General features: G+C 40.0%; 1 protein-coding gene across 3 annotated transcripts in view; it reads right to left on the bottom strand.

Moving 5' to 3' along the window:
* NSD3 (nuclear receptor binding SET domain protein 3) overlaps positions 1-13516 on the bottom strand; it is a 121114-nt gene that overhangs the window by 17297 nt on the left and 90301 nt on the right. For 2 of the 3 annotated variants that reach the window (XM_062213435.1, XM_062213436.1), the window contains exons 13-18: positions 13217-13414; positions 12296-12469; positions 7959-8105; positions 4623-4779; positions 780-982; positions 86-198 (exon numbers count right to left, since the gene is read on the bottom strand). In XM_062213435.1, the coding sequence (XP_062069419.1) occupies positions 86-198; positions 780-982; positions 4623-4779; positions 7959-8105; positions 12296-12469; positions 13217-13414 (992 nt within the window). The remainder of the gene's footprint in view (positions 1-85; positions 199-779; positions 983-4622; positions 4780-7958; positions 8106-12295; positions 12470-13216; positions 13415-13516) is intronic. The other variant, XM_062213438.1, reaches the window with a different exon arrangement.

Raw genomic sequence — 13516 nt, 5'->3', positions numbered from 1 at the left:
AAGCTTGGAACTACCAAGTAACTACCAAGGAAGGAGCACATCTCATGCAGTCTATGGAGCACAAACATTTTCACAGAAGACTCACTTTGATGTGTTTGTAAGGAGGAGGTTTTCTTGAATTTTTTTCAATCTCTAGTGCTTCTTTACTTTCTCTCTGTGCTTTCAATTCTTGGAAACGTTTTGCAGCTTCTTCCAGTGCTGCCAACAAGACCAAACAGAGTATATAAATACCAAATAGAAACAGAAACTGTCAGGGTGGTGCTCTGCATCCGACCCGAGCTTTTGAATTCTGTTCCAGAAATGACCATTTCCAAGTATGACAGGGCTCCAAGGACACAGACCCTCACCCTCTGACCACTGGTCCGTGTTGCCGCTGCCTCAGCCACCAGAGACCTCCACGGTCTCACCTTGCACTAGACAGACTGGAGTTCATCTTGCTCTTGCAAAGCCAAACTTCCTGGCAACTCACTGCAAAAGCATTTGCGAGGCTTTTCATGGGAAGTTGTACCGCTCCGCTGTGGCACGGGAACTCAATTAAGAAGACTATTCCCGGAAGCCTCTCTGACTACAAAGATCACTGACGCAACTCCTTCCACATTCCAGCGCGCTGGAACGGACCTCACACCTAGTTCTAAGGTGACTGGAAGTTTACGGCTGCAGGATCCAAACTTGTGGTGAAGAGTCTCTAACCCCAGAAACAGGTCACAGGCAAGCCAGGAGATGCTGAGAAACGAACCGTGCAGTCTCAGCTTTGAGCCTGAAACTGACAGCCAACGTACCTTTTTTGAAGGTCTTGTTGATACTAGTCTGTCCCTCAGCAAAGCTTTTGTCTCCTTCAACGTAAGGGAACACTCTGCCCTGGTGCACCCAGTAGTAGTCATGGGAACCAAAGAAGAACACAGGGAAGTCCCCCAAGTCATGCTTAAGGCCCTGGATGTTCAGTGGCACAGACCTGGGGTTGCAGATCTCTGCTGGCCACCATCTGAAAACAAAAGCAGGTTTAGAGGAAGAGGAAAAATCCCATCATTTACAAGACCAGCAGGAGGAAAAGAATGGATTTTGCAATGAGCAACTGTCACTGAGACTTTAAAAACACAAAATACCTTAGCTTAAATGCACCCAAACTAGATACATACAATTTACTACTTAACATATTAATGGACAAAATAGGGAGTAGAGACTCAACAAAGTAGGCTTTAAACTGATCTAGTTTCTTTAAAAATATTTGATACTTGTAAAATAAATATATCATGAAAATTAAGTATAATGATAAATACTACTACCCAACTCAAAAATTGGAGTATTACCTATGCCATTCCAAACCCAGTTTTGATCCTGGGAAAGTCATGTTTTCCACCAAACTTGACACTTAACACCAAGATTATCTATCTTTCAAGGTATGCAAGTATGTTCCTGGTAGTTAAAGAAATCAGTTGAGAATCAACGGATGCTATCCATTCAAATCAGCATTTTCTGAATCTCTAATCAACCAGGGTACATACCTCTTGGTCAAATGTACTAGGTGTTCTATCAGTTTGTATTGCAGAGGAACCTAATTTGTCTTAGATCATCACAAATAAGGAATGGGGGCAGGATGGAATTTTAAGTATTCCAGTGTCTATGATGACTACTACAGCCGTCACGAAAGGAAACCATCTGTGGGGCACATGGGACAGTTTCTAGCAATTGTACATCAGGAATCGAAGGGTGAAGCCGAGGGTTAGAGAACATGGCCAACGTCAGTGAGCCTCCTGTGGGTCCCTGTAGGAACAGACGTAAAACCAACCAACAGCAGAGAACAGCCGATATGCTTGTCCATAAGCTTTCCAGGCTCTTGTTCTACATACGCCTAATAAGACTATAATTTCATCATTTAGAAGATAAATGATGACATGGCTGCACTCCCAGATTTATGCTGCAGAACGTGAATCTGAAAGGTCTCGTGCTGTCAATCCAAGAATTAACAGCCTGGGCAAGAATCCATGCTTTATCAAAAGGAAACAAAAACCACTGTATTTTATGTGATTGATATTTGGCTTACCCTCAAGACAAGCTAGGAATTGTTTATTTGTTTCAAAACTATTCTCAGGAAGCTAAATATGCACTCAATGACTGCAGCCACAAGGGTCAGTTATGAAGAGGCATGCTTCTGCTAGGGATTGTTCTGGATCCTTACACTTCACCCCAGGAAGCCACACACCGAGTTACTAGTTACAGAAAACAAACGGTATCAAGTGGCCCGATGGGCCTCACTGGAAAGAAACATACTAAGAATTAGTTCAGGGGCTGACACTGAGGTGCAGCAAGTTAAACTGTTACTTATGATATCAGCATCCCATACTGGAGGGCTGGTTCAAGTCCCAGCTGCTCCACTTACAGTCCAGCTCCCTGCTAATGTGCCTGGGAAAACAGTGGGAGATGGCCCAAGTGCTTGGGCCCCTGCACCCACATGGAAGACTCAGATGAAACTCCTAGGTTCTGGCTTCCACCTGGCCCAGCCCCAGTGTTCTGGTTGTTTGGGGAATAAACCAGTGGATGGAAGATCTCTTCTTCTCTGTCTTTCCCTCTATCACATGCCTTTCAAAAAAAAGAATTAATTCATGGATGGAAGTCTTTGTAAAACACAAGATAAAAAATTTCGCTGAGCTATGAACTGCACTGGAACATTGATTTGGCTTTTTTAAGAGGTAACTGGGGCCAGCATTATGGTATACTGGGTAAAGCCACCGCCTGTGGTGCTGGCATCCCATGTGGGCACTGGTTTGAGTACTGGCTGCTCCATTTCTGATCCACTTCCCTCCTAATGGGCCTGAGAAAGCAGCAGAAGATGGCCCAAGTCCTTGGGTCCCTGAACCCACGTGGGAGATCCAGAAGAAGCTCCTGGCTTTGGATCAGCCCAGCTCCTGCCATTGCAGCTATTTGGGGAATGAACCAGCAGATGGAAGATCTCCCTCTCTGTTTCTGCCCCCGGCGCGTATCTCTGCCTTTCAAATAAATAAATAAATAAGAAAAAAAGTAGTTAAGTGTTAAAATTAAATCTAGTCAAAGATATTTTCATATTCATAATTTTTAAAAATACCCTGAAGTTTTTTGGAATGTGTGAAGGCTTTTTACACTAGTTTAGATAATTCTTTTACACAACTGAATTGTGTAGCCTTCCTTGCCCCGGGCAGGTATACATTTTTTAAAATGATGAACACAGTACATGCTTAAATTAAACATTACAACATATCAAAACATCACACTGTACCCGAGATGCATACAATTATATCAATTGTAAGTAAATTTTTTTTAAAAAATGAAAACAATGGAGAAATGTGTAATAGAAAAGTGAAAATGCTTCCCTGTATGACTTTATCCCTGACACCATGAACATTATATATATTCCTTTCCAGGTATTAAAAACATATTGTAAATGGAACTATTATTTTTAAAAATACAGATACGTACTATATATTAAGATGCTTTTTGAACTCAACTGTGTATTATGGAGATCTTCCCATGTTACTACAACAAACCTGCCTTTTCACTGGCTTCAGGGTATTCTAAGAAATGGACATGTCCTTGACATCCATGTGGGAGACCTGGACGAAGCTCCTGGCTCCTGACTTCAGCCTGACCCAACCCCAGCCGCTGCAGCCATCTGGGAGGTGGAACCAGGAGATGGAAGTTCTCTCGTGTCTCTCCCTCTCCCTGTTATGCTTTCAAATAGATAAATAAATAAATAAATCTTTAAAAAAACAAAACTGAGAGGCAGAGAGAGCCAGCCAGACATCCAGGGAGAGACACGAGTAGAAAGAGCCCCCAGATGCCTGTAATGCTAGGGCTGGGCCAGGAGCTTCATCCAAGTCCCTCATGTGAGCAGAGCCTCCCAGCGTCTGCTGACTCAGCACCCACAGCCAGGGGTCTAACTCAGGTATTCTGAAGTGGGGCATGGACTGTGTAACCTCAAGGCTAAACAAACATCCATGTCTTTTGTGTTATCTTGACTAGTATCTTTTTTCTTAGAAAAATGATAAATACATGCCCTTTTATAAATATATCAACATTCCTATTTGGTAAAGGTTTGTTAAAGCTTTAAAGGAGAAAGTTTTATTAAAATAATGGCAATCACACATACTGCTTACTTCGTTCCCCTAAGAACTAAAAGCTCTTAATGGAATAATCTCTCTCTTTAAATTCTAAGAAAGCTTTCTCTCTCTCCACACAGTTTACTGCTTTTAACTACAACAAAATAGGCCAGATTTAGGGTAAGGAAAGCTATTCTGGCCAAACTTGATCTTATTAGAAATTAGAAATCAATAGAAGCCTAATTAAGATACGAAGAAAACATTTCCTCCACTGTCCACATGACTTTTAATTCCAAAAGCTAGTAATAGGCTATTTGGGAAGAACAACTTTCAGTGCTCAAAAACAAGTCAATCAATGAAAAAGAAAAATTAACCATGATATCACTTTCCCAGCCCCCTAAAAACGCAGAGTCAAACATATTTCCTTTCTCTTCCTTTTTCAAGAAGGCAGGTCTGTGCTGTTCCGCCCATCTTCTGGCCACCCTGTATCCAGATTCTGAACTTAGACTGAATCATGACTGAATACTTCCTCTATGCCTTTGAAAAACTTGCCTGTAGTTTCCCAATTTGACCCAAACAATTTGCTTGTAATGTAGTTTCTTGCCAGCTTTACAGTCATTACAATTCCAGCAGCCTTCTGGCATGTCTATGCTCAGGCACTCCGGGTGGAAGGACGCTGGGCACGACTCACAGCAGAGCAGTCTTCCACCTTGAAACAAATAAACAGTCTTAATAACTGACAGCAGAGGAGAGAGAGACAAAGAAAGGAAAAGGAGAATGTTATCTTACAAGCACACTGAATCTGATTCAAATTGGGGAAAATAACAAAGGGATTGAGTCACATCTAGAGAGATGGATTAAAATAGAAAGCGAAGGAACATATCAATTCTTTTTCAGGGCTTCAGTGGCCAGAACTCAAGAGCTCTTCAGTGGTATCAAAAACACTACTATTCTCTGCTCCTCCAAAATGTGAGCTTTTGCAGCATCAGTCTAGCAAGCAATGCAGACTCTCAACATAGGACAAAATAGCTGCACACAATCTTTAGAATCAGGAGCCTGAGGGTGGGCTCTTCAAAGACGTGAGTAGCAACCTTTCTTCTTCCAAGCAAAGCAGACAAGCGACAGTTCTTTGTATTTTAATCCAATGCCATAGTTAACTAAATCCCTTTATGATAAAATTAGCAAGAAAGAAAACAGGGAAACAGCCAATGGGTTGATCAGTACTTTTATCTTTCCATAAAATAATATAATAAAGCAAAAGGAATGAAGATTCTCAAATCAGTGATTGCATAATCATTCCCTTTTCAGTGAAAATTAAGGAAGTCAAACAGGCTATACAGCAGTGGTTTGTAACTTTTCCATCATCAAGGATCAGTTTTCCCTTGCTCAAGTACCCACATGTTTTCAAATATTTTAGCAACCACAATAATCTGCATTTAAAAAGTAACAATTTCTATTTTTATTAACCAAAAATATGTAACTGTTGGAGATTCTGGTCAATAACAAAACTAGAGTCATCATCTTAAGTTGTTAAAAATCATAGCCAAACCTATGCAGTCTTATTCTGTTAATTTCCTGAAATAGTACAAAACTTTGTGTACCCGAGATCATTTTGACTTCACACTGGGAACCACTGCTTTATAGCACAAAGCTCAGTAAGCTCAGTGTAGACTCAGCTCCTGCTCAAGGAGCACCCTCCACGTTCCTAGCAAACCTTCTTCTTTTAAAAGCACAAAATGGCTTTTGACTGAGACCAAAAGAGGTGTGACAAACAAAATAGTATTTTCAAATACAAAGAAATAAACAGATCTGGTGAGGGGGATGAGGATATTTCTGATGCACATTTCAAAAACTGACAAAGATCATTAACCACTTGAGATGAAACATTTTAAAGGCATTTCGTGTAAAAAACCATTGGAAAATCAGGTCTATCACCCATGAGTGTACTGAGTTTTAGTGTCTCACAGCAAACAGTTAAGAGCTCTGTTTACAACTTTATCAAATCGCAGCTCCAAACTTTGGAGGGTTTGCTATCAGTTTTCCAGAAAATCATGCCCCCTTGGAGACTTTCAAACTTCTAACTGATTAACATAAAAACAAAAAGAAAACCCACACACATCCAGCGATGAATTAAATTACTATATTTCCTCTGCTTAAAAGCTTAACGTCAATCATCAGAATTTTTTCCTTTGGCTGCAGATCTCAATATGGATTCACTGGGTCAATTCTCCAATCTCGAGATTAGCTGCCTGTGTGCCCTAAGCCTAGATAGAAAATTCTGTGGACTTAAATTCAAACAGTTATTCATTTTCCATGGAAAAGGAATGACTCTCTGCAAATAGCTTTTGAACACACGTGATTACAAGCCCTGACGTGGAGGTCAGGTGGGCCGTCTCGAAACTGAATGTTATAGATTAGTCCTTGATTTTAAGTCTTATTTCAGAGGAAATACAGAGCCAGAATCATCGGTGAAAAATCATTATGATAAAGATGTTAAAAATACACAAGGGAAATAGAAAAAAAAATTAAAATAAAAATGATCCACCTTGGTGCTATGCAAGAAAACTGCTTTAGGATGCAAGAGGAGGAAGATATGGTTCAAGCTAAGCAAACAGAGGGCTCAAAATAATTTCAATTCATGTCAAGGTTAATCATGAATACCGAAAATAAAGTAAGCAGTCATTAATCTAATCTCACAAAGGTGCCAGCATAAAAATATTCCCTAAAATACCTCAAGTAGACTAATTATATATATTGCACTGTGAAGTAAGTAGACCTAGGTTCATCTCCGTTTTGGAAGTAAGCAGTATCACCAATAAAGTGACATAATCTCATTCCAATGGGAAACAGACATACACACAAAACAGCCAATATTCTCTCCAATACTTCGAATGGGTTTTAATCAACTTGCTTATTTATACTTTCTTTTAGACAGGAGTTGCCACTTTAGATGTCTGACAAAAAGCAAAGATATATCAAACAGGCAACACAAAGAGTGAAAAAAAAAAAAGGATCATTTCAAATATACCTAGTATGTATACATACATATACACACACACATATATATCTATATATGGTATACTAGATGTGAAGGGATTTTTCTTTAAGATCCTGAACCTGGCCCCCAGATAATCATAATGGGAATTTACACAGGAAAAGGCCTCACTTTCCAAAATAATGTAACACTGTTAAATAACTTTTTCCTTTACTACAAGTAGGTTGTAGAAAGCTAAACACAAGATAAAATTTTCTTCCATAAATTAAATTAATAGGGAGATTATAAATATGTATTCAGCTCTTGGTTTCCTAAGGATAAGTTATCCATCAGCTGCCTTCCAACATCTAGTATTTGGGGGGGGGGATCCCTCTACCCCAGTTTCCCACCAATGTCTCCTAAAAGGGGGGCAAATAGTTTTCATGGCATCTTGGCAAAACAAAATGAGAGAATTCTAAAATCAAACTCTTAAGAATTAGTACCTTCAGTTCCTTCTTTTAAAAATCTATCTTATTTTTACTTGAAAGTAACAACTTATACTGTATCTATTCTTTTCTAACACGAACCACAGTCTGTATCAGGCAAAAGAGAAAGTCTTAGAATATTCTGCTATAGTGAACAATATCCTAGTCTTTCTGTTTTAATAAATTACATAGGAAGAATGTGTGAAAATTTATTCAAGAAGAATTAAGTAAAAATTTGTAATAATGGAATTATTTTAAGCCCTTTTAAAAATAATTTTGCAGCCATATGAAGACAGTCACAACCAACAAGGCAGAGTTTACCAAAAGCAACAGATGGTGCTTGACAGGCATACACTTCCCCCCTTCATTGAAAGAGAAAAAAAAAAAGGAAATGCAAAAATAAAAGAGATAAACTATTTTGATTATTACCTTTCTCACATTTCTTTTTGGAAGCTGACGAAGAAGGAATCATAGGTAATTTCATCAACTCAGCACGATTTGATTCATTCAGTAGGTAGTGGGACTTATAGGCATATGAACTGAACATGGGGTCTGAATGGTCCTGAACTATCAGCCCTATACGAAACAAACAGAAAGAGATGAGCTGCAATGAAACTACCCATGATTCCATGAGGAAAAATTAACCAACACCTATTATGTGGCTGTACTTCAAAGCTGGGGAGGACACAAGAGAATCTGAAGAGAAAGAAGGATCTGGTGGAAACACTTTCTACAGTTGGTGAAGGAGTCTGAGCTATTCAGTGCCTTCTCTAGACAAACCTCTCTTCTTTTGAAAAACACACTCCAAATTTGAAGATGTAAATGGCATTTGCAGTCAGAATGAAAACCCCTAAGGAAAACAAAGCTGCGTTCCTTAGTATTGAAAAGGCCTAGGATGACAAACCAAAGGACACAATGACATCCCTTATTAGCTAGAAATAAGGATCATTTACATAACATCATAGACCCTGAGCCCTCATCTACCTTCAGTAAACCAAGCAGCACACAGAGGCAGAACTGAGTCTCTCCTTTTCCCCACTCATATCCTGAGAAACACTTCAATAAATTCTAGCTTTTTATGCCAGACAATGAAACTCTTCCCTATCAACATGGTACACGATTTTAAAGGAATTATAACTTTCTGAACTTTACTGAAGTCATGCAAACCATTTAAATTTTCCCTGTCATGCTATAAAATGATTACCAACTTTCGCTTACCAAACACAGCTCCCCTAATTGGAGGAAAACACAAGATCTACTATGGTTCACCTGTGAATACACACCCCCTCGTGCCCTCCCCCTTCTCCCAGATCAGGTCAACATACAGCTCTAACAACATCTAAACCCAGGGAACTGGGAGACCAGGGAAAATTTCTCTGTCTTGGTAACTGTTCAGGTTTTTTTTTCTTTTTTTTTTTTTTTTGATAGGCAGAGTGGATAGTGAGAGAGAGAGACAGAGAGAAAGGTCTTCCTTTGCCGTTGGTTCACCCTCCAATGGCCACCGCGGCCGGCTCATCACGCTGATCCAAAGCCAGGAGCCAGGTGCTTCTCCTGGTCTCCCATGTGGGTGCAGGGCCCAAGGACTTGGGCCATCCTCCACTGCCTTCCCGGGCCACAGCAGAGAGCTGGCCTGGAAGAGGGGTAACCGGGATAGAATCTGGCGCCCCAACTGGAACTAGAACCCGGTGTGCCGGCGCCGCAAGGCGGAGGATTAGCCTGTTAAGCCACGGCGCCAGCTAACTGTTCAGTTTTTTAAAACCTAGGACTTTGCACCATAAATCACAACAGCAGCTTCATTTGGAGACTATTTTGTGTGTGTGTGTGGGGGGGGGGGAACAGTTTTGTTTTCAAAGGGTTACCATTTACTTTTTCAGTGTTGTCTTTATTTGATGTGACCCTACACTGACATGGAATTGAGAAATACCCTGGGTCCAGATGACAGAATGGAATTAACTCGTAATAAGACCATTCTAATGCAATTGTGGAATGTCGAAATGGATTTCTTTAAAAAAATTTTTTTTTAAGTTTAGTTTTGAGGCAGAGAGACCACGCATACTCTCACCTGCTGGTCCATTCTCCAAATGCCCACAACCCTGAAGTCTCAGGACACAACCCAGGTCTCCATGTAGGCAGCAGGAACTCAACTACTTGGGACATCACTGCTACCTCCCACTGTGAAATTCACTCAAATACTGGCTAATAGAGTTTGACTTACTCAATATGCAAAGTAAATTGCTAGTAGTATGTTAAAATGAAAAGAAAACCCTAACCCAACTTCTCCATTTTAAAGTCCTATTACAAAGCAAGGCAAAGAATGTTAAATAACTTTTATTTTACACCACCCTCTAGATCAGAGCCTGAGGGCTGTATAAGGCCCACAAAAATTCCCTTGGTCTGGCTCTGCCAAGGCAACTTTAGGTGGGACTCAAAATTCAATACATCTCTAGCAGGCTAATTTTTAAGCTGATCATTTTGTATGGCCCGAGAATGATGTGATAAATATCCAAATGGTCCTTGGCAGAAAAAATGTTCCCAACCCCTGCCCTAGATGAGGGAAAAGCTCAAGAATACACACTTCCCTGGGGGATAGGCTATGTTCCTCCAAATCTCAAAACATTTCTAAAAACGATTTCTAGACACCTCTGTCTGTAAGAATGCACATAAAGATTTTAAAAAGCCAATAACCAAGAACTAAGAAAAACCTGTGCAGCAGAAAAATACTGAATGAGGCAAGAAACAAACAAAACAAGCTAAATTTCCTAATAACCAAAACATAAATGACTCAAGTGCCCCTCTTTTGTGTATGGACTTATTGTAGTTAGGCCTCTTTTTAAAAAGGAAGCCTCTGTAAATACTTGTATTTGAGAATTAAATAATCTTGTTTAAATAGGCATTTATATACAGTTACCTAAATTCAGAATTGCCAAACTGACAAGAGGTAAATGCAGATTCTGTTGTTAAACCAGGATTCCCCCCACCTCCATTTACATTTCTCTCAATTTTTAATCAAGACTTATAAATTACAATTAATAGAGTGGCTAGTTTCTATCAGTGGACCACTCTCTGGCAGTTTTAAAGTGAAAATATCTGTTTCAAAGTTTTCCCAGTTACTGGGAATGAATGAAGTAGAGAAAAAAGAAAATACCAGTTAATATACTGGTACTATTCAATTCAGAATGCAAGTAAGCTGACACAAATATTTATATACTTGATATTTAAAATGTTGGCTCAGTTGTATATGCTTATATACTGCCAGTAAAACTAAGAGCTTAGGAATGGTGGAATGGAAAGAGTTTGCAAAGCAGTAAGACACTATGTTATCACTCATCTGAAGTCTCTAAAGCTAAGCACTCAATTGGCAATTCAGTATTTCCTCCTCATTACTTTCTTAGGGAAGGGGAAATGAGAACAGTACTAGTGTTAGTTTTTATTAATCATCTGCCTTTTGGGATCCTTTCTGGCACCTGTTACAATGAGGCACGAAACACTTCCAACCTCCTCCTCCAGGTTTCAGGGCAGGACACAGCTGTAATTGCCCTAGTATAGAAAGACACAATGCTTCCCATTACAGTGGCAGCCAGCCACATGAGGTTGTGGAACTCCGGCAGAGAAAGCAGTGTGTGCAATGCACCTAGCTGGCTTCCTGACGTACGATTACCATTCAGCCTGTTATTGCCTGCCTCCTCTAAGTCACATTTTTTAAAAATAAGAGATGCAAGAGCAGAACAATGTAAGATCTAACATACCACCTCAACTATTTTTAACATATTTTTATAGAACTTTTACCAAATTAAAAGAACTGTTTCCCAAAGGAAAAAGTAAAAAGCAGAAAGCAGCAAAAAAAAAAAAAAAAAAAAAACACAAAAACTACTTTCATCTTCAATATAGTCTAAATATAATCAAATAGGTATGCCTTAGAATCCTTTTCAGTATTTCACACTGAGGGAAGTTCAAAAAACCTAGCACTTACATTGGGAAAAAAAAAAAAAAAAAACACACCAAAAACAGTGTTTGGGAATATCAGTTGGTTTCTATAATTCTTACATAGTACAAAAAAAAAAAAGCTTTATTATAATACAGCTGACATAAAGGTGGATACCCCATATCATATCCAACTAAAGAAGTTCTACTTTGTATGAATTATGAATTCAAGTTGACTGACCCCGGCGGGGACACAGATTGCTTTTAGTTGATCAATCCCTTGGCACGGTTAAGTATCAATGGCTGGAAAATAAGAAAGCCTGAACTGCTGGCTCTTAACTCAACCACTGCATGTGCTGAGTGCCGCGAGGCCTTCATCAAGGCGAGGCTGGAACAGCAAGATAAAATACACCAAAGAGCAGTGACAAGTAAATGCACTAGCCTTGCCTTCCATGCGCAATCTCAATCCGTTGAAAGTTCTGGATTAAAGAACATGACATGGGAAGGACCTACTTTGAAAACAAGACCTGTTTGCAGAAGGGAATGCATTAGTCTTTTGATGCTCCAAACAGGAAACAGTAAGAATTTACCTAAATCTATTTTTAAAACTGCATATTTTAATCCTAACTTATGGGAGAATTAATATGCTAGTAATTTGGATGCTTAATGATATAAAAGGACTAGTTAGTGGAAATGCTCACCTCACTCAGGGATATAACAGAACAGAACTCTGCACTGGTTAGGAGAATGCATTATTTGGCCTGGGTCTCCAATGCCAAGACTCTATTTTAAGGGGGAAACATGCCAAAGAACTCAAAAAGAAAGAAAAGAGCACTGACACTCACCTCTGGCACAAACGAAACAAAAGCCTACATTTACAGCTGAAGAAGAACTGCCGCTCCGTTTGGAATGATTACTACAGATGAGAACGCAGGAGGACACAAATATGCTTCCAGCAGCAACACAAGCATCTCCAGAGTGATAGGCCACCGGACACCGCAAACATCTCATCATGCGGCCTGTTCAGAGACAAGTCAACAAAGGGATCAGCAGGACAGGAAATGAGACTTTTGGAGCTATGCTGCTCTGGGTTCCCATTTGATGCTAGTTACAGAAAAAAAATCTTTTCTTTATTAATTTATCTCTGTTATCCCAATCCTATGTGGCCCTTAAAAGCAGGCCTAATAATCACTTAGACTTCATCCAAAGAAAAAGCCTTCTGTTCTGACGCTGCAGAGATGGCGGTATCTTGTATGGCACCTGCCCAAGGGACTTCTCTTTCAAAGATTTTTTTATTTACTCATTTGGAAGGCAAAGTGACAGAAAGAGGGAGACACAAACAGAACATGAGAGTGTGTGAGCTCTTCCATTTGCTGGTTCACTTCCCAACTGGCTCCAACAGCCAGCTCTGGGTCAAGCTAAAGTCAGGAGCAGGAACTCCATCTGGCTTTCCCACAAGGGTGGCAGACAGTTGGGCCAACATCTGCTGCTTCCCAGGCACATTAGCAAGAAGCTGGATTGGAAGCAAAGTAGCTAGGACTTCACCAGGAACTCCAACATGGGATGTGGGTGTCCCAAATGAAGGCTTAAGGCGACCCTGAACCTCTACTTAGCATGCTATCTATTGTGGCTGAACTATTAAACCTAGAGATAAGCGGGAGGCTGGGGAGGTGGAATACTGATGTTGTTTATAAATTCTAAACTTAACATATTCATTGTCACTGTCCTGAAGAAAATCTCAGTACCTTTCTTCAGCTCTGTTTTACCTTTACTTGCTTTGTGGATATCTTTCTCCATAGAGCAGGCAGAGCAGCAGTGCTGGGGACAGCGGAATCCTTTTGATTCAAAGATGGCAGTGGGGAATTTACGGACACAGGCTTCATGGTAAAATTTCCCGCAGGCACCAACAGAACAGCGCTTCACGTCCTTACCAGACATCTTACATGAAAAACATGGGTGCTGCCCTGGAAGATGGGTGAGGAACAAAATAAGATTTGATTAAAGAAAACTCCTTTTAGATGGAAGCGAAACATCAAAGAGTTGCTCCTGAAAGAGACTCTACTATT

This window comes from Lepus europaeus, chromosome 16 (assembly GCF_033115175.1).
Source record: "Lepus europaeus isolate LE1 chromosome 16, mLepTim1.pri, whole genome shotgun sequence".
In the NCBI taxonomy this organism is placed as follows: domain Eukaryota; kingdom Metazoa; phylum Chordata; class Mammalia; order Lagomorpha; family Leporidae; genus Lepus; species Lepus europaeus.
The sequence above is the reverse complement of the archived record's forward strand: the minus strand, read 5'-3'. Positions and strand labels throughout refer to the sequence as shown.